This window comes from Bufo gargarizans, chromosome 2 (assembly GCF_014858855.1).
Source record: "Bufo gargarizans isolate SCDJY-AF-19 chromosome 2, ASM1485885v1, whole genome shotgun sequence".
Taxonomy (NCBI): Eukaryota; Metazoa; Chordata; class Amphibia; order Anura; family Bufonidae; genus Bufo; species Bufo gargarizans.
In genome coordinates, this window is record NC_058081.1 from 545,520,515 (window position 1) to 545,542,933 (window position 22,419).

At 43.6% G+C, this 22,419-nt stretch overlaps 1 protein-coding gene across 3 annotated transcripts in view; it reads right to left on the minus strand.

Annotated features, from left to right (window-relative positions):
* LOC122928577 (sulfotransferase 2B1-like) overlaps positions 1-22,419 on the minus strand; it is a 139,808-nt gene that overhangs the window by 41,226 nt on the left and 76,163 nt on the right. For all 3 annotated transcript variants that reach the window (XM_044281556.1, XM_044281557.1, XM_044281555.1), the window contains exon 3: positions 16,925-17,133. In XM_044281556.1, the coding sequence (XP_044137491.1) occupies positions 16,925-17,133 (209 nt within the window). The remainder of the gene's footprint in view (positions 1-16,924; positions 17,134-22,419) is intronic.

The following is a 22,419-nucleotide window of genomic DNA, read 5'->3' on the forward strand; positions in this document are numbered from 1 at the left end:
CGATCAGTATTTGGTCAGTAATTGATCAGTATTGGTATGGCAAAAGGTCCAAAACAGAGATGATGTGTGATGAAAATATTTGGATGTCTATATTTTGGACCCACTCCTGCTTTTTACTTCAAAATCATGATCAAATCCCGATACAAAATACTAACTGTGTGATGCTCCAAAGACAGGAACAGTTTTTCATTTTCGGATCTTGTGACTAGAGTTGAGCGAACCCGAACTGTAAAGTTTGAGTTCATACCGAACTAAAGGGTTTTCGGCACCCGGACCAGAACCTGAACATTTACGTAAAAGTTTGGGTTCAGTCTTCGGCGATTTTTATTGCGCTTTTTGAAAGGCTGCAAAGCAGCCAATCAACAAGCATCATACTACTTGCCCCAAAAGGCCATCACAGCCATGCCTACTATTGGCATGGCTGTGATTGGCCAACTGCAGCATGTGACCCAGCCTCTATTTAAGCTAGAGTGACGTAGCGCCGCCCGTCACTCTGCTCAGATTAGTGTAGGGAGAGGCTGCAGCTGCTGTGAGGGAGAGATCAGGGAGAAATCTTGTCAAGAACTGGTTTATGTACTCATCGATCTACAGAAAGTGTTTTGTGGGTGCAGTGCACAATTTTTTTAAGCCTGCCCTGAGCCAACTACTGCTGAAAACGAACTTTTTTTTCTTCAGTTAGTCAATATCAATACATGATCGGCAGACATTTTATGCAACGATAGTGCACCACCAGCATAGGCTATCTGCAAGTCCAGAAATACAGCTTTGGCATACTGGGGTGAAAAAAAAACCTCTAAAATACTGCACATCTGGGATTACACATGCATAACTGACTGTCACATTTAGGACAGAAATACAGCTTTTTGGTTAGGGTGAAAAAACCTCTAATATACTGCACATCTTGGATAAGACGTGCATAAGTGAGTGTCACATTTAGGCCACAAATACCGCTGTCATATAGAGTTTAAAAAATAAATAAAAATAGAGTGCAATACCATACATCAGGGTTTATATTGGTGGTTAATTATTTTTAACATACTTAACCACGTTTTACTTTGCTTTGTGAATGCTAACTATGAGGCAAACATCTAATAAGGGATGCAGTTATGGTCGTGGTGGTGGTGTTGGTGGAGCCTCTGGTGCAGGGAGAGGACGTGGCCGTTCTGCCACAGCTACACGTCCTACTGAACCTACTACCTCAGGTCCCAGTAGCCGCCAGAATCTACAGCGATATTTGGTCGGGCCTAATGCCGTTCTAAGGATGGTAAGGCCAGAGCAAGTACAGGCGCTAGTCAATTGGGTGGCCGACAGTGGATCCAGCACGTTCACATTATCTCCCATTCAGTCTTCTGCAGAAAGCGCACAGGTGGCGCCTGAAACCCATTCCCATCAGTCTGTCACATCACCCCCGTGCATATCGGGGAACCTGTTTGAGCCTCAAGTCATGCAGCAGTCTCTTATGCTGTTTGAAGACTCTGCTGGCAGGGTTTCCCAAGGGCATCCACCTAGCCCTTCCCCAGGGGTGGAAGACATAGAATGCACTGACGCACAACCACTTATGTTTCCTGATGAGGACATGGGAATACCACCTCGGCACGTCTCTGATGATGACAAAACACAGGTGCCAACTGCTGCATCTTTCTGCAGTGTGCAGACTGAAAAGGAGGTCAGGGAGGAAGACTGGGTGGAAGACGATGCAGGGGACGATGAGGTCCTAGACCCCACATGGAATGAAGGTCGTGCCACTGACTTTTAGAGTTTGGAGGAAGAGGCAGTGGTGAGACCGAGCCAACAGCGTAGCAAAAGTGGGAGCAGGGTGCAAAAGCAGAGCAACCGTGACCAAAACAACCGTGGCCACCGTCAACAGGGACCGAGCACACCAAAGGCAGCTTCAAGGAGTTCCCTGGCATGGCACTTCTTCAAACAATGTGATGACGACAAGACCCAAGTGGTTTGTGCGCTGTGCCATCAGAGCCTGAAGTAAGGAATTAACGTTCTGAACCTTAGCACAACCTGCATGACCAGGCATCTACATGCGAGACACGGGCTGCAGTGGAGTAAGCACCTTCAAAACCAAGAAAGGGCTCTGGCCCCTCCTGCTCCCTCTTCTGCTGCTGCCGCCTCTGCCCCTTCCTCCGCCTCTGGAGGAACGTTGGCACCTGCTACCCAGCAAACAGAGGATGTGCCACCAACAACACCACCACAAACCTTTGAGAGAAAGCGTAAATTCCCACTTAGCCACCCTCGATCCCTTGCCCTGAATGCCAGCATTTCTAAACTGCTGGCCTTTGAAATGCTGTAATTCAGGCTGGTGGAGACAGACAGCTTCAAACAGCTCATGACGTTTGCTGTCCCACAGTACGTCGTTCCCAGCCGGCACTACTTCTCCAGGAGAGCAGTGCCCTCCCTGCACAACCAAGTATCGGATAGAATCAAGTGTGCACTGCGCAACACCATCTGTGGCAAGGTCCACCGAACCACAGATACGTGGACCAGTAAGCATGGCCAGGGACGCTATATCTCCCTAACTGCACACTGGGTAAATGTAGTGGCGGCTGGGCCCCAGGCGGAGAGCTGTTTGGCGCACGTCCTTCCACCACCAAGGATCGCAGGGCATCATTGTTTTTCTCCTGTTGCCTCCTCTTACAACTCGGCTTCCTCCTCCTCTTCTACCATCTCCTCATCTGGTCAGCGACAGACCTTCACCACCAACTTCAGCACAGCCAGGGGGTAAACATCAGCAGGCCATTCTGAAACTGATGTGTTTGGGGGACAGTGCCCACACCGCGCAGGAGTTGTGGCGGGGTATAGAACAAAAGACTGACGAGTGGTTCCTGCCAGTGGGCCTCAAGCCCGGCCTGGTGGTGTGCGATAATGGGCAAAATCTTGTTGCAGCTCTGGGACTAGTCGGTTTGATGCACATCCCTTGCCTGGTGCATGTGCTGAATTTGGTGGTGCAGAAATTCTTTCACAACTACCCCGACATGTCTGAGCTGCTGCATAAAGTTGCGGGAAGTCTGTGCGCGCTTCCGGCGTTCTCATCCTGCTGCCGCTCGGCTGTCTGCTCTACAGCTTAACTTCGGCCTTTCCGCTCACCGCCTCATATGCGACGTGCATACCAGGTGGAACTCCACCTTGCATATTCTGGAGAGACTGTGCGAGCAGCAGCAGGCCATAGTGGAGTTTCAGCTGCAGCACACACGGGTGAGTCGCACTGAGGAACAGCACGACTTTACCACCAATGACTGGGCCTCCATGCAAGACCTATGTGCCCTGTTGTGCTGTTTTGAGTACTCCACCAACATGGCCAGTGGCGATGACGCCGTTATCAGCGTTACAATACCATTTCTATGTCTCCTTGAGAAAACACTTAGGGCGATGATGGAAGAGGATGTGGCCCAGGACAAGGAGGAGGAAGAGGGGTCATCTCTAACACTTTCAGGTCAGTCTTTTAGAAGTGGCTTAGAGGATTTTTGCAACAGCAGAGGCCAGGTACAGCGGGGTGGTATCCAACGCAGCTCAGGCCCATCACTGGTGCGTGGCTGGGGGGATACGGAGGACGCAGACGATACGCCTCCCACAGAGGACAGATTGTCCTTACCTCTGGGCAGCCTGGCACACATGAGCGACTACATGCTGCAGTGCCTGCGCATCGACTGCAGAGTTGCCCACATTTTAACTTGTGTTGACTACTGGGTGGCCACCCTGCTGGATCCCCGTTACAAAGACAATGTGCCGTCCTTAATTCCCTCACTGAAGCCTGATCGGAAGTTGCGTGACTGCAGGAGCACGCTGGTAGACGCGCTCCTGAGAGCATTCCTGACTGACGCCAGGGGATAGGTGGAAGCACAAGGCGAAGGCAGGGCAGGAGGAAGAGGTCGCCAACGCAGATGTGTCAGCGCCAGCACCTCAGAAGGCAGAGTTAGCATGGCCGACATGTGGAAAAGCTTTGTCACCTCGCTGCAACAACTGGCCCCAACTGCTGATATGGAGCGTGTTAGCAGGAGGTAGCATTTGAACAACATGGTGGAACAGTACCTGTGCACACGACTACACGTACTGACTGATGGTTCTGCCCCATTCAACTTCTGGTCTCCAAATTGTCCACATGGCCAGAGCTTGCCCTGTATGCCTTGGAGGTGCTGGTCTGCCCTACAGCCAGTGTACTCTCTGAACATGTATTTAGCACGGCAGGAGGCATCATTACAGACAGACGCAGCCGCCTGTCCACAGCCAATGTGGACAAGCTCACGTTCATTAAAATGAACCAGGCTTGGATCCCACAAGACCTGTCTGTACCTTGTGCAGAATAGACATTTATACCACCATCAAACATACATTCTTGTACTCAAGTCAAGTGCAATGATTCTTTGTTTTATTTTTATTTTTTATTTGTCCCAATATTTTTGGGGCTACCTACCCCAATAAAAAATTAAAAAAACATTGTTGGCTACCTGTTCCCCCTCCATTGCTGCCTCCACCTACCTACCACCGCATTCACGGCCTCCTCAACCTCCGACTCCATATCCACCTCCTTCTCTGAGTTGCAGGTTAATAATTTGTAAATTGTAGTTATTTTATTTCATTTTAAGTTATTTCCCTATCCACATTTGTTTGCAGAGCAGTTGCCATGCTCTTAAGAACATTTTACTGCCTTTTACATCCCTCTAGCCTTTTCAAGGACTATTTTAGAGCCATTTTAATAAAAATGCCAAAAAGTGACAATTTTAGTGCCCTAAATTGAAAAAAATCTTATTTTTAATCGTCGGGTGACATTTTATCATTTTTATCACCCCTGCTGTGCCTGGGTGACAGGGGCCTAAATCTCTCAAAATCCTCTGTTCTATTGCTGTGTGACACGAACCCCCTTTTGCCGTGAATGAACCCCTGCTCTGCATTGCTGACAGGGAACTAAATTTGGTGAAAACATCTGTTACTGATCGGAAGATGCGGGACTACAAGCGCACGCTGATGATAGCAATCCCACCTGACAGCGGGGGCACAGTGGAAGCACAAGGTGAAGGCAGAGGAGGAGGAAGAGGTCGCCAACGCAGCTGGGGCACCTCCAGCACCTGAGAAGGCGGGGTTAGCATGGCCCAAATGTGGAAAAGCTTTGTCAGCCTTGGAGGTGCTGACCTGCCCTGCAGCCAGTGTATAGTGTGAATGTGTGTTTAACACAGCAGAGAGCATTATCACAGGCCACAGCCAATGTGGACAAGCTTACGTTTATTAAAATGAACCAGGCATGGATCCCACAGGACTTGTCCGTACCTTGTGCCTCAACCATCCATTCTTGTATTCAAGTGCACTTATTCTTAGTTTTATTTTGTTTTATGTTCCAATATTTTGGGGGATACCCCAATTTAAAAGTAAAAAAATAACAATCCAAATTGCATACAACCATACCAGATCATGCTCAACCAATCTGCAAATAGTTACTGCTAACTTTATACTGCAAATTGCGACCAAATTCAGTAAGTAGAACCTCAGATATACCTCTCAGAGAGATCATAAAGTGTTTAAATAACTTAAAGTCAGAGTACAGATACTCAAAAGAGAAATATATCCCCCATTTTATGTTGAATGACAAGATTGAACGGTTGAACCACCATCTTATGCATACCATCATTTTATGAATCTTTATGCAACACGTGTTTTGTAGTGATAAGCTCGTTCGGCTCGAGCATCGCTATGCTCGGCAGATCTGAGTGCTCGGCAGAATAAGTGCTTGGGTGCTCGAATACAATTTAATACAATTGAAGTCAATGGGAGAACCCTAGGCACCCCCTGCTCGGAAGAGGGGGGTGTCTGGTTCATAAAAAAAAGTTAGAAATTGATGGAAAATCAAAAAAGGTTTGGCAACAGCATGAAGAGGATAGCTGGATGTGTCTTAGACTCCTATTATGTACAACATACAATAGACAACCACACAAAGGCTGTATGCCAAAAGCCAGGTATGTGCAAGCCATCAATCTATCAATGAGACAGATGACAGGCTTAGTCAACATACCTTACAATGGAAGCCTTGTGCACTATGAGATATTCCAAACCAGCTCTCATCTGACTGAGAACCGGTAAACCTCAAAGTTATATTGTAACTGTTGGATGGCTTGGGTGGAGCTGCACACCTAGATCAATATCATTAGGGTGACAAGAAGTTTTCAGATTGTCCTAACATAATATTCAAAAACTTTCTATACAGTTTTGTCATGTAAAAAACAATAGAAACCAATAGAGGGCACTGTTCATAACTCACTAGCGCCCTCTATTGGTTTCATAGTCTTCTGAGAATATTTGTCTTGTCATAAGACTGTGAAATCAATGGAGGGTGCTGTTCATAATTCAATAGCGCCATCTATTGGTTTTCATAGTCTTATGACAGCTGAAAAACAAGGCAGATTCTGCTCATTTGCATATCTTTCCAATATGCCCATGTTTATGCAAATGAGCAGAATCTGCCTTTTTTTTCAGCTGTCAAGACTATGAAAACCAATAGATGGCGCTATTGAGTTATGAACAGCGCCCTCTATTGGTTTCACAGTCTTATGACAAGACAAATATTCTTGTCAGAAGACTATGAAACCAATAGAGGGCGCTGTTCATAATTCAAAAGCGCCATCTATTGGTTTCATAGTCTTCTGACAAGAATATTAGACTGAGTCTTATGACAAGCTTATTAGTGTAACCTTTTGCATGGAAAATTTGCGATTAAAATATTTGCGATCTACACTGGGATGATATCTGACACTGGGAAAAAATCTAACACTGGGAAAGCTGGGTAATAACTCACGATCTACACTGAGTTATTACCCAGCTTTTCCAGTTTCAGATATTATCACTGACTTACTACATAATTATTACATAATATTCACTATATATTTGTTTTTTAGACTATTATGATGTAAAAACTGTGATTTTTTACTACAAAATTACGGTGACAACTTTATCTCACTCAGATTTTGCAGTAAAAAGGTCACAGAGAGGCGCAAAGCATTATCATAGCATGTCTCTGCTGTCCAGAGCGGCGCTTGGCACTCTTTCACGCAGCGGATTACCCTCACGGGATCCGCTCGTGTGAAAGGGCCCTAAATTGTTTTTTTAAGCACAATAAGTCTTTTCTAACACTGTCCCTAGCGCCTGCTAACGTCTCTCCCTGCACTAAGCACACTGGAAAATGGCAGAATCCAAGATGGCTGAGGCTATTTATAGGGCTGTGACATCCCAGGAGCTGACTGGCTGCTGATTGGCTGCATGCATGACATTGTGGGTGATCCCTCATTCCTAGAGTTCTTTGCTCCATGTCCTAACATGTACAGCATCCATTTAAAAATGTGATTTGTTACCACGAAGCGTGAGGAAATTCGGATTCGAATTCCACTTCATCGCGTTCGATTCACTCATCTCTATTTATAATCATATATTGTACCTGTGAATAAAGCAGTAATATGTAACTTTTAGAGTTCTGAGCAGATCTCAGTATGGTGAAGCTATAGTACAGAGTGGGTATAATATTCATACAGTATGTATAAACCACGACACAGCTCTGCCCTCAGCATGTCTAGCCCTTTCAATCAATGGAAGGGGATGCGTGTGCAGAGCACAGGGGGTGTTACAGAGCAGAGCTCAGAACATTCAGCCCGCCTCTTAGTGCTCGAATTTCTCATTTGCCTAGGAATAAAAATGATTTTTCTGCAGTCGTTTAACATACAGACAAAAGAAAGCTACAGTTTTAATCAGCAGGATGAGCCCTCCCAGGCAGTATGTCTGGTTTAATAGGGTTGATCCTGGTGACAGAGCCTCTTCAAGCCTTTACTGACATGCCGATTTTCCGTTTTTGTTTTCATTTTTTACTTCCTGCCTTCCCAGAGTCATAGCTTATTGATTTTTCTGTTCACAGTAGCCATATGAGGTCTTGTTTTTTTGGGGACAAGTTCTACATTCTTATGGCACCATTTTTGATGGCATTAAAGGGAAGCTGGAAAAAATTACAAATGGGGTGAAACTGAAAAAAAATAAGCAATTTTATGGATAAGGTTTTATGGATCTCTGGGGTCATTTATCAAACTGGTTAAAAGTAGAACTGGCTTAATTGCCCATAGCAACCAATCAGACTCCACCTTTCTTTTTACAAAGGATCTGAAGTTTTTATTTATACCATTTTGGAGTGTATTTGATTTTCTGAAAAGTTTTTATAATTTTTTTTTTTGAACTGCCAAAAAAGGCAAATCTGCCATTTAGTTTATTATTTTTATTACTCCATTCACCATCTGGGATAAATATTTTTATATTTTAATAGCATGTGTGTTTTCAGACACAGTGATGCCTATCATGTATATTTTCCTATTGTATATTTTTAAAAGAAAATATATATTGGATGGATCACTTCTTAGGTGATATTAACTACAATGTGGAGTGCCTAAACCAGTCAAATGCCCTCAGACTGATTAATGGAAATATGCAAAAACTGTGGTTCAGACCCTCAAGGCAATTGTACACAATGTATCATTTAATTATATTGATGATAGTGGAAAACAAGTAACAAACAGAACATATAAGATTCCAGTTAAAACTAAAAAAATGATATTATAAAATAGCAGTTCCAGTTGCAATTGTTTAAAATAGAATATCTATTGTTCAGTGCCCAGCATCTAATAAAACATACAAAAGGTCCTAACCACCATACATATAATAAATGTCCTTCCCTCAGTGTACTGACATCTCTGAAAAGTACAGTGTTTTATATGAAGTAGGCTGTTAGATCCAGATGAAGTATCACCATAAACTTGTGATATTATCAATGATATACTGTATATGCATGGTCTCCACTGCGGTTTTGCACACAATATAAATTTGCAATGCAGCGCACTATAAAAACAAGTAATTTCAGTCAAGCGGTGGCCAAGTTTTCACATGCCACTGTTCTTGACGCTCCAAGAATATGCCATCGGCCCAGCATGAGTTTGTGCAGTAGGTATTTCTGAGATGGATGTGCTCTGTAGTCCCATGTAGTGTTAATATATTTTCTGTCTACTGAGGAAAAGGATAGTAGCCCCAAAATGTGTTTAGCATTAGCCCATTAGTCTACCACCATATTTACTAATACTATTTATATAGTCTATTTACATTTAAGAACCCCATGTCTACTTGCATATTAAAAAGTACATGTAGAAAATAAGCTTTTTACTAACTATAAGAACATAGTTCTGCACCATCTGCTCATTTATTAAAGACAGCAGCAGAGGACAAAGTAACCCTCTGTGGAATTACAGAGCGCAGCCAGCTCTATTACTGGATAGCAACTCTTTTTAGACTGGTAGAATGGTTTTCTGTTGCCAGAGGAAAGCTAAATTGCTTTCAGAAAGTGGACGCCCGCTGCCTGTATGTTTGACAAGGACCCACCCCAATATTAAATTACCTCAAGCCCTCTCTGCTACCACATGTAGCAGAATCCACAGCAGAAGCCATTTCAGTATCATGAACAGGTTCCAGGTAAGGCTAACACACATTGGAAAACGGAGTAGTACTGCCTGAACAACCAGTTTTATTTCTAAATGGACTGTGGCTTTTCTCCAGCACGTACCATGTTCCCTGACCCCATGGACTTCTGGGCAGACAAATTGGAATTGTGTCTGGAACTGGCCCAGTTAGCTTTTGCTATACTGTCTTGTCCAGCCTTTAGTGTCAATTCAGAGAGTTTTCAGCATAGCAGGAGGTGTTGCCACATCTAAATGGACAAAGTTGTGCTCCACAAGTGTGCAAAACATCACTTTTGTCAAAATCAATGAAACATGGATCCGTGAGGATTTTCACACACTTCCAGCTGACGCCTTTGCTGATGGTGGTTATTATTGTTGGCCCGGTCATGCCACTGCTGCTGTCTGCCTACCAGTCATCATGTTCCATACTGTATGGCTGCTGCTGCTGCTACCTCTACTGTCACTACAATTACCACTACACAGCTACCACTGCTACTACTACCCCAACAAGGGGTGTAACTAGAAATGACTGGACCCCATAGCAAATTTTATAATGTGGCCCCCCCCACCAGCACACAGGTAACCAACATAGGTAGCCATCGCTGCTCTACCCCTACCAGTAGGGGTGAGAAAATCAAGCTTCAGATCCATGACCCAAAGTAGATTTGTTTAAAAACTTTGTTTTAATGCTGGACAGAGACCTGTCTCCGTACAGCATTAAAATGTATGTGATTCGATGAGGCAAAATTTGTTAAATCGAAAGTCATGCGAGATTTTGGTGAATAACTTCGGACTTCGATTCTATGACTTTAAAGACATTTTAAAGCAGGAATACGAAGTCGGAGTGTGTCCAAAACAGAGATGACAAGTGAAGAAAATATTTGCATGTGTTCTCTATTTTGGATACACTCCTGCTTTTGGCTTCCAAATCATAATCAAATCCTGATGCAAAATGCTGACCATGTAATAGAGGCCTTATATATGCTCCAAAGACAGGATCTTTTGTGTTTTTCATTTTTCAGTTCTTCTGACAGATCAGAAAAATTGTAAAATAAACTGTGATGTCAACAAGGCAAACAGGGACCCTAATGTCCCCAGAACATACTGGTGAGGGTGGAAACAACATGAGGAGTCAACACAGTGGCCCAGTCACATATTGGGGATGGTGGCAACAGCATGAGGAGTGAATACAGTGGCCCAGTCACAGAGTGGGGAGGGTGGCAACAGCATGAGGTGTCACTTCAGTGGCACAGTCACAGAGAGGTGACAATGGCAACAGCATGAGGAGGCAACACAGTGGCCCAGTCACAAAGTGGGGAGGTGGGAGGCAACAGCAGTGGCAGTAACAGAAACATAGAATGTGTCAGCAGATAAGAACCATTTGGCCCATCTAGTCTGCCCAATACACTGAATACTATGAATAGCCCCTGGCCCTATCTTATATGAAGGATGGCCGTATGCCTATCCCATGCATGCTTAAACTCCTTCACTGTATTTGCAGCTACCACTTCTGCAGGAAGGCTATTCCACACATCCACTACTCTCTCAGTAAAGTAATACTTCCTGATATTACTTTTAAACCTTTGCCCCTCTAATTTAAAACTATGTCCTCTTGTAGCAGTTTTTCTTCTTTTAAATATTCTCTCCTCTTTTACTTTGTTGATTCCCTTTATGTACAGGGAGTGCAGAATTATTAGGCAAATGAGTATTTTGACCACATCATCCTCTTTATGCATGTTGTCTTACTCCAAGCTGTATAGGCTCGAAAGCCTACTACCAATTAAGCATATTAGGTGATGTGCAGCTCTGTAATGAGAAGGGGTGTGGTCTAATGACATCAACACCCTATATCAGGTGTGCATAATTATTAGGCAACTTCCTTTCCTTTGGCAAAATGGGTCAAAAGAAGGACTTGACAGGCTCAGAAAAGTCAAAAATAGTGAGATATCTTGCAGAGGGATGCAGCACTCTTAAAATTGCAAAGCTTCTGAAGCGTGATCATCGAACAATCAAGCGTTTCATTCAAAATAGTCAACAGGGTCGCAAGAAGCGTGTGGAAAAACCAAGGCGCAAAATAACTGCCCATGAACTGAGAAAAGTCAAGCGTGCAGCTGCCAAGATGCCACTTGCCACCAGTTTGGCCATATTTCAGAGCTGCAACATCACTGGAGTGCCCAAAAGCACAAGGTGTGCAATACTCAGAGACATGGCCAAGGTAAGAAAGGCTGAAAGACGACCACCACTGAACAAGACACACAAGCTGAAACGTCAAGACTGGGCCAAGAAATATCTCAAGACTGATTTTTCTAAGGTTTTATGGACTGATGAAATGAGAGTGAGTCTTGATGGGCCAGATGGATGGGCCCGTGGCTGGATTGGTAAAGGGCAGAGAGCTCCAGTCCGACTCAGACGCCAGCAAGGTGGAGGTGGAGTACTGGTTTGGGCTGGTATCATCAAAGATGAGCTTGTGGGGCCTTTTTGGGTTGAGGATGGAGTCAAGCTCAACTCCCAGTCCTACTGCCAGTTTCTGGAAGACACCTTCTTCAAGCAATGGTACAGGAAGAAGTCTGCATCCTTCAAGAAAAACATGATTTTCATGCAGGACAATGCTCCATCACACGCGTCCAAGTACTCCACAGCGTGGCTGGCAAGAAAGGGTATAAAAGAAGAAAATCTAATGACATGGCCTCCTCATGAACCCCATTGAGAACCTGTGGTCCATCATCAAATGTGAGATTTACAAGGAGGGAAAACAGTACACCTCTCTGAACAGTGTCTGGGAGGCTGTGGTTGCTGCTGCACGCAATGTTGATGGTGAACAGATCAAAACACTGACAGAATCCATGGATGGCAGGCTTTTGAGTGTCCTTGCAAAGAAAGGTGGCTATATTGGTCACTGATTTGTTTTTGTTTTGTTTTTGAATGTCAGAAATGTATATTTGTGAATGTTGAGATGTTATATTGGTTTCACTGGTAAAAATAAATAATTGAAATGGGTATATATTTGTTTTTTGTTAAGTTGCCTAATAATTATGCACAGTAATAGTCACCTGCACACACAGATATCCCCCTAAAATAGCTAAAACTAAAAACAAACTAAAAACTACTTCCAAAAATATTCAGCTTTGATATTAATGAGTTTTTTGGGTTCATTGAGAACATGGTTGTTGTTCAATAATAAAATTAATCCTCAAAAATGCAACTTGCCTAATAATTCTGCACTCCCTGTATTTAAAAGTTTCTAAATCCCTTTCCTTAGATACTGAGGTTAGGACTGTATCACAGATTTTATATTCTGCTCTTGGGTTTTTACGCCCCAGGTGCATTATCTTGCACTTATCAACATTAAATTTTAGTTGCCATATTTTTGACCATTCCTCTAGTTTTCCTAAATCCTTTTCCATTTGGTGTATCCCTCCAGGAACATCAACCCTGTTACAAATCTTTGTGTCATCAGCAAAAAGACACACCTTACCATCTGCAATTTCGCTGATAAAGATATTAAACAATATGGGTCCCAGAACAGATCCCTGAGGTACTCCACTGGTAACAAGACCATGATCTGAATATACTCCATTGACTGCAACCCTCTGTTGTCTGTCCCTCAGCCACTGCTTAATCCATTCAACAATATGGGAGTCCAAGCACAAAGACTGCAATTTATTAATAAACCTTCTATGTGGGACAGTATCAAAAGCCTTACTAAAGTCCAGATAAGCGATGTCTACTGCACCTCCGCCATCTATTATTTTAGTCACCCAATCAAAAAAATCAATAAGATTAGTTTGACATGATCTCCCTGAAGTAAACCCATGCTGTTTTTCATCTTTAAATCCATGGGATTTTAGATGTTCCACAATCCTCTCCTTAAGTATGGTTTCCATTAATTTCCCCACTATTGATGTCAGGCTTACTGGCCTATAGTTGCCCGATTCCTCCCTACTACCTTTCTTGTGAATGGGCACAACATTTGCTCATTTCCAATCTTCTTGGACAACTCCTGTTACCAGTGATTGGTTAAATAAATCTGTTAATTGTTTTGCTAGTTCACCGCTAAGATCTTTTATTAGTTTTGGGTGTATCCCATCAGGCCTTTCTGACTTATTTGTATTGCTGATGGTGGCAGTAGGAAAAAATGGCAGCAGGTGTGTGGAATCAGGTGGGTGACAGCATCAGAATAGTGGCTGAAGCACATGGCCAGAATGAACGGGTCATTTTTCACAATGTTCTGGTGTTGCAGCACACTGCAGTCAGAACATTACTGCCAGAATGATCTAGACTAAGGCATCAGGCAACAGTGTATGGGAAAACCTGGCTGATCCATGCCTGATTCATTTTTATAAAGGTTAATCTCTCTACATTTTGTGTTAAAAGACAAATTCTCTTTTGGGTAACTATATATCTCCCACACTAAACACCTGCTCTGATACCACACTACTGGCCAGGCAGGAAAGCTTGTCCAGGGCAAACTCGGCCAGTTGTGGCCACTATTCAAGTTTGGCTGCCCTGTAGTCCAGGGGATCTTGGATCTGGGGTGACAGGGTACATTCCAAGTATGCCACCATATATTAGTTCAGGTTCTGCACCATGTCCTGCTGCTGGGTGGTTTCTTCAGTAGGTGGGTGAAGAAACGTGCTTGTCGGAGACTGGAGACACCAGTTTCTGCTAATGGACATGGTGCTGCTCCTGCTCCTCCACCCACTCCATGGAGTATGAGCTCAGAGGTTCCCCCAGTCAGGTTTTTGTGAGGATCGACAATGGCACAAATAGGCAGTGACCAACTGGCTACATAGGATGTCTTTATAGTAGTTAAGTTTATTATCTCTCTAGCGATGGTGTAACATTGTGGAGAGCTAGTCATCCCTCTGCAGAATGGTGATAATGCAACTGTCATTATGCAAGCAACTCAGCATGCATCTGGCCATTTATACAAGGGACGAAGAGGGACTCCCTGCCTCCATCTCCACTGCATATTGCCATGGTCTGTTGGGGGCATTTGCCTGGTCTTCCTCATCACCCTCCAGCTCCTCCTGCTCATCTCCTGTCGCTTGTGCAGACAAACCACCTATTTCTGGGGCATACACAGAAATCACTGGGCCCCATAGCAAGAGTCTGAATTGGGCCCCACTACCCACCCCTGGCCCATCCCACCCCTGGCTCCTCCCCTTTCACCCCCCCATTTGCCAATAAAGAAATGTATACATGATCTACTGAAACCGTTATAAACCTTTAAGAAATAGGTGCTGAATTCAGGTGCCTATAGCGCTTTATAATCTGTACTCTCTCTCTATATATGGGAGTAGGGATCTCACTGGGGTGCAGGGAGCCATATACAGCACACATCACTGCTCCTACCTGTATACATTTTCTGGGTGTTAATGTCCTCCTCATCTTCGTTTTCCCCCTCCACCAGTTCAGCCCCCACAGGACTCAGGTGGCCGTGAGATGTAGATGGGGTGTCTGCTGTTCCTGGCCAGCCAGATTTATCAGCATCTGCTCAAGGATGTGAAGGAGTGGAATGACATCATTCATCCCGTAGTCCTGGAGACTGATAAATAAAGAGGCCTCCTCAAAGGGACTCAGCAAATGGCAGGTGTCATGCGTGGCTAACATCAAAGTTACACATGTCAGTATCCCGGTCCACCTGCATCATCAAGAAATCATCAAGTTGCTGGTGCGTCTGGGCAGGAACCACATTTACCCAGTGGGTCATAACGGAGATATATTGTCCTTGACCATAGTTATAGTTCCATATGTCGGCACTGCTGTGAACTGTACCAGACAGCGACAAGCTCAAGGACTGGCTCACCTTCTGCTCAACATACATGTGCAGGGCTGGTACAGCTTTTTTTTAGAGAAGTAATGACGGCTTGGGACTCTCCAACTTGGCTTGCCACAAGCCATCAGTTATCTGAAATGGGCAGAGTCAACCACATGGAAAGGGATGGTAGTACCAGTAACTTGGCCAGGAGCATGGTCAGATTGTGTGCCATTGGTTAAGTGCATGCATATTGTTGTCTTTTTTTAATTGCCTCGGTGTTCGATTGCTGACGAAATGCATGACAAGGAGTAGGAGGATCATCAGGAACAGTAAACAATGGGAAGGAAATACAGCTCCTTTCTGCCGAGGGGGAGGAGCCTTGACTGCTGGAGATGGGGTGCGGAACATTGGAAGATGTAGTTGCTGCATCAGGCTGTACCAGTATAGTAGCGCTTCGGTTTTTTCCAGGCCACTTTATGGTGACATTCCATGCATTAATGCAGGGCCATGGTGCCAACATTGGCACCCTGGCCACGCATTAACTTCTGCCCACAGATCCTACATAAGGCCATGCTGACATCCTCCGGCGGCTTGTTGAAAAATTCCCACATTGTTTAGAATGGCATTTTACCCCCGGCAGGAGCCAGGGGTCACAGCATTCCTCCTGCTACTCCACCTTGAAGCCCCAGATAAGCCTTACAGTGCCATCCTCTCTGTCTCCCTTGCCCATTCCTAGTGAAGCACCTTCTATTTTCCTAAGAAGGGGCAACAAAACACCACCTTACCCTACTGCTGACACCAGTAAGCATTTGGACTGCCCTGAGGAGGAGGTTCAGGAGAAGGCTGCAGACCCTATGTATAGCTGTGTTGGTGATGGTAATAGTGGCACCTATACCCTCGGTATTGGTGGTGAGAGCAGTGATAGTGACAGTCGTGGCAAATGCAGAGCATAGAATCGGGAGGTGGGCCAATGAGCCCACCATGATATTTCAAGTCTGATAAAAGTGGCAGGGAGGGTGAGGACTCCAGTGATGATTGTGTTAGACAGGATCTGGGAGCCAGACAAGGGTGCTGAGGAGGTGGCAGCAATAAAAAACAGAGTCGTATGGGCAGAACTTCCCAAAGAACTGCCAGGACCATATGTAATTCGGGAACTGGTGATGTCACTGACAGTGTGGGTGCATTAGGCTCAAAAGGTGCCCAAAACCCAAGCTCTGCTGCCTCTAGCTCTGAACATCTGGCGTTTTTTCTCCACGCATTGCAATGTGCAAGCTCTGCAAGAGTAAAATAAGCCCTGGGCCGATAAATAGATCTAGGCTTGCTAACAGTGCACCATTTTGCCACTGCTGCTGTCTGCCTGCCAACATCTACCTTTTGGCTTGTCCTGCTGCTGCCACTGCTGCAGCTACTACTCCTTGCTGCTAATTCCCTACTGCCACCACTATTAACACTATGTATCCACCGCTATTACTACTACTATGATATATTGCCTTGTATGTTCCATGCTACTGCCGTTACTATTGCTGCCACGTGCCTCTAATACCCTACTCTTTCAACAGTAACACTTTACTGCTCCTAATTAATAGCTTGAATTATTTTAGGCTCGTTCAGAATGAGCCACTTTTTCACTTGTGCGTCTCTTATGGGCAAGCATTCTGACTCTGTAAAAGTGTCATGTTTTACTTACTTTTGCCTTAGATTTGAAAAAAGACTTTGCAAAAATGTGGTGTTGTAGATGGGAAGATAATATTCTTGGAGATTCCATCTTTTCGATTGGTTCTCGATTGCCAATTGATTCAAACCATGGTGATCTCATAAAGATAGGTATGCTGTTACTTTTTTCAAGATCCCCTTTGTGTTTAATTAAATTCAAGATTTGAATCATCCAATTACTACCTGCAAGAGTAAACACATAAAACATTTGATAAATGTATACAATTGGCCAGATATACAATTTCTTTAAGGGGTCACTGAGCTTTCAAAAGACTTTTGAAATTCCATAGTGACATATAAAAGATTTAGATCTGTGGGGATCTGAGTGATAAGACCCCCACTGATCACTAGAATGAAGAGACAGAAGTGCTCACATACAGTAGCACGCTCGTCTTCTCGCTGCAGTAGATAGGGTGAATAGAAAGTCTATGAGCTCTTCTTGATTCTTCTCGAGAGTGCACTGAACTTCTCTTTTCTCATACTAGCAACTGATGGGGGTCTGAGCACTTAGCCCCCACAGATCAAAACTTTAGATATGTTGTTATGACATATCAAAACTTTTATGAAAGCCTTAGCGACACTTTTTTTAGAGCTACTGATTGACTTCACATAAATAAAGTTTTATGCACAGAGGCCTTATGGTGGCAAATCTATACTGCTCCATATATACTGTATGCACTTATACTCTGTATAATACTTGTCAGGGGCGTAGCTATAGAGGGTGCAGAGGTAGCAGTTGCTACTAGGCTCAGGATCCTGAGAGGGCTCCAAGACCCTTGTGCCACATAAAAAGACACCGGAATTATAGAAAGTGCATGCTGGTCAAGTTACACCTCTGGCTGGAAGGAAGGTGTTAGGTCAAGAATTTGGAATGGGGGGTGGCGTTTCAATTTTTGCCTCAGGCAGCATGAAGGCTATGTGCTTCCCTGTCCCTGGCCACAAAGCACTGAGGGAAGTGGGGGCCCAAGCTGAGCTCTTGCACTAGGGGCTATGAACCTTTAGCTACACCCATAATACTTGTACTTTGGTCCAAGGAAAAACAACACATTACTGTACATATACAATACAAGAGAAAAAAAAAACTATGTATGCCTCGTAGTTACGGTAAAGACCTCATGCACTATAGATACTTTAAATGACACTGTAGAAAATGGATCTGTAATACAGCCATGTGCATGTGGTCTAACAGCTTGTGAAAGTCTAAATTAATAAAGGCAAAATACTACTGTACTGTAACAATTATAATTAACCCTTATGACACTATTATAGGATTTATTGCAAAGTTAGAAAAAATGCATCCAGCAAAATAGCAAAGTAATCAACAGTTTTATCAAGCAGACACAGGTTGAGTACATCTCCCATTAACACCCGATAGTAATACATATTCCCTAATTCATCTAATAGTTTATTTTTCTGGTATTTGTATTCGGTGTCCAGTATGTGATAAAAGTGGTTGTCTAGCTTTTTGGACATTTTTAACTTTTGCTAGCAGCATGTTCTACCTACCAACTTCCATGGCAATACATAGCATATGCTCACCAAAACACATAATACATTCTCTAACTATAACATTAATGAAATAAAACACCAGACTAGAGAGTGGAGATAGGCTGAGGCCTGTTAATTCATAATTAGGGATGAGCGAACTCGAACTGTATAGTTCGGGTTCGTACCGAATTTTGGGGTGTCCGTGACACGGACCCGAACCCGGACATTTTCGTAAAAGTCCGGGTTCGGGTTCGGTGTTCGTCGCTTTCTTGGCGCTTTTGTGACGCTTTCTTGGCGCTTTTTGAAAGGCTGCAAAGCAGCCAATCAACAAGCGTCATACTACTTGCCCCAAGAGGCCATCACAGCCATGCCTACTATTGGCATGGCTGTGATTGGCCAGAGCACCATGTGACCCAGCCTCTATTTAAGCTGGAGTCACATAGCGCCGCCCGTCACTCTGCTCTGATTAGCGTAGGGAGAGGTTGCGGCTGCGACAGTAGGGCGAGATTAGGCAGATTAACTCCTCCAAAGGACTTGATTAACTGATCGATCTGCAGCTGTGGATCATTGAGCTGCTGATCCTCAATTGCTCACTGTTTTTAGGCTGCCCAGACCGTTTGTCAGTCACATTTTTCTGGGGTGATCGGCGGCCATTTTGTGTCTTGTGGTGCGCCAGCACAAGCTGCGACCAAGTGCATTTAACCCTCAATGGTGTGGTTGTTTTTTGGCTAAAGCCTACATCAGGGTGAAGCTGTCACACCAAGTGCATTTAACCAGCAATAGTCTGTTCATTTTTTGGCCATATACAAAATCAGGGGCAAGCTGCGCCTGTCACCAAGTGCATTTAACCCTCAATGGTGTGGTTGTTTTTTGGCTAAAGCCTACATCAGGGTGAAGCTGTCACACCAAGTGCATTTAACCAGCAATAGTCTGTTCATTTTTTGGCCATATACAAAATCAGGGGCAAGCTGCGCCTGTCACCAAGTGCATTTAACCCTCAATGGTGTGGTTGTTTTTTGGCTAAAGCCTACATCAGGGTGAAGCTGTCACACCAAGTGCATTTAACCAGCAATAGTCTGTTCATTTTTTGGCCATATACAAAATCAGGGGCAAGCTGCGCCTGTCACCAAGTGCATTTAACCCTCAATGGTGTGGTTGTTTTTTGGCTAAAGCCTACATCAGGGTGAAGCTGTCACACCAAGTGCATTTAACCAGCAATAGTCTGTTCATTTTTTGGCCATATACAAAATCAGGGGCAAGCTGCGCCTGTCACCAAGTGCATTTAACCCTCAATGGTGTGGTTGTTTTCTGGCTAAAGCCTACATCAGGGTGAAGCTGTCACACCAAGTGCATTTAACCAGCAATAGTCTGTTTATTTTTTGGCCATATACTACATCAGGGGCAAGCTGCGCCCGTCACCAAGTGCATTTAACCCTCAGTAGTGTGGTTGGTCAAGCTGTGACACCAAGTGCATTTAACCAGCAATAGTCTGTTCATTTTTTGGCCATATACTACATCAGGGGCAAGCTGCGCCCGTCACCAAGTGCATTTAACCAGCAATAGTGTGGTTATTTTTTGGCCATATCCCAGTCTAATTCTGTCACTAAATCCATACCGGTCACCCAGCGCCTAAATACTAGGCCTCAAATTTATATCCCGCTAAATCTCTCGTTACCGCTGTCCTGTTGTAGCTGGGAAAGTTATTTAGTGTCCGTCAAAGCACATTTTTTGTTCTGGGTTGAAGTACAATTCCCAATTTAGCAATTTCATAATTTAGTGGTTTCTGCTATATCAGAGCTATTTGAAATCTATCCCTAAAAGGGTATATAATATTCAAGGTGCACATTGGGTCATTCAGAATAACTTCACACACACCCGCTACTGTGTATTTTCAAGTCTAATTCTGTCACTAAACCCATACCTGTCACCCAGCGCCTAAATACTAGGCCTCAAATTTATATCCTGCTAAATCTCTCGTTACCGCTGTCCTGTTGTAGCTGGGAAAGTTATTTAGTGTCCGTCAAAGCACATTTTTTGTTCTGGGTTGAAGTACAATTCCCAATTTAGCAATTTCATAATTTAGTGGTTTCTGCTATATCAGAGCTATTTGAAATCTATCCCTAAAAGGGTATATAATATTCAAGGTGCACATTGGGTCATTCAGAATAACTTCACACACACCCGCTACTGTGTATTTTCAAGTCTAATTCTGTCACTAAACCCATACCTGTCACCCAGCGCCTAAATACTAGGCCTCAAATTTATATCCTGCTAAATCTCTCGTTACCGCTGTCCTGTTGTAGCTGGGAAAGTTATTTAGTGTCCGTCAAAGCACATTTTTTGTTCTGGGTTGAAATACAATTCCCAATTTAGCAATTTCATAATTTAGTGGTTTCTGCTATATCAGAGCTATTTGAAATCTATCCCTAAAAGGGTAGATCATATTGAAGGTGCACATAGGGTCATTCAGAATAACTTCACACACACCCGCTACTGTGTATTTCCAAGTCTAATTCTGTCACTAAACCCATACCTGTCACCCAGCGCCTAAATACTAGGCCTCAAATTTATATCCCGCTAAATCTCTCGTTACCGCTGTCCTGTTGTAGCTGGGAAAGTTATTTAGTGTCCGTCAAAGCACATTTTTTGTTCTGGGTTGAAGTACAATTCCCAATTTAGCAATTTCATAATTTAGTGGTTTCTGCTATATCAGAGCTATTTGAAATCTATCCCTAAAAGGGTATATAATATTCAAGGTGCACATTGGGTCATTCAGAATAACTTCACACACACCCGCTACTGTGTATTTCCAAGTCTAATTCTGTCACTAAACCCATACCTGTCATCCAGCGCCTAAATACTAGGCCTCAAATTTATATCCTGCTAAATCTCTCGTTACCGCTGTACTGTTGTTGCTTGGAAAGATATTTAGTGTCCGTCAAAGCACATTTTTTGTTCTGGGTTGAAGTACAATTCCCAATTTAGCAATTTCATAATTTAGTGGTTTCTGCTATATCAGAGCTATTTGAAATCTATCCCTAAAAGGGTATATAATATTCAAGGTGCACATTGGGTCATTCAGAATAACTTCACACACACCCGCTACTGTGTATTTTCAAGTCTAATTCTGTCACTAAACCCATACCTGTCACCCAGCGCCTAAATACTAGGCCTCAAATTTATATCCTGCTAAATCTCTCGTTACCGCTGTCCTGTTGTAGCTGGGAAAGTTATTTAGTGTCCGTCAAAGCACATTTTTTCTTCTGGGTTGAAATACAATTCCCAATTTAGCAATTTCATAATTTAGTGGTTTCTGCTATATCAGAGCTATTTGAAATCTATCCCTAAAAGGGTAGATCATATTGAAGGTGCACATAGGGTCATTCAGAATAACTTCACACACACCCGCTACTGTGTATTTCCAAGTCTAATTCTGTCACTAAACCCATACCTGTCACCCAGCGCCTAAATACTAGGCCTCAAATTTATATCCCGCTAAATCTCTCGTTACCGCTGTCCTGTTGTAGCTGGGAAAGTTATTTAGTGTCCGTCAAAGCACATTTTTTGTTCTGGGTTGAAGTACAATTCCCAATTTAGCAATTTCATAATTTAGTGGTTTCTGCTATATCAGAGCTATTTGAAATCTATCCCTAAAAGGGTATATAATATTCAAGGTGCACATTGGGTCATTCAGAATAACTTCACACACACCCGCTACTGTGTATTTCCAAGTCTAATTCTGTCACTAAACCCATACCTGTCACCCAGCGCCTAAATACTAGGCCTCAAATTTATATCCTGCTAAATCTCTCGTTACCGCTGTACTGTTGTTGCTTGGAAAGATATTTAGTGTCCGTCAAAGCACATTTTTTGTTCTGGGTTGAAGTACAATTCCCAATTTAGCAATTTCATAATTTAGTGGTTTCTGCTATATCAGAGCTATTTGAAATCTATCCCTAAAAGGGTATATAATATTCAAGG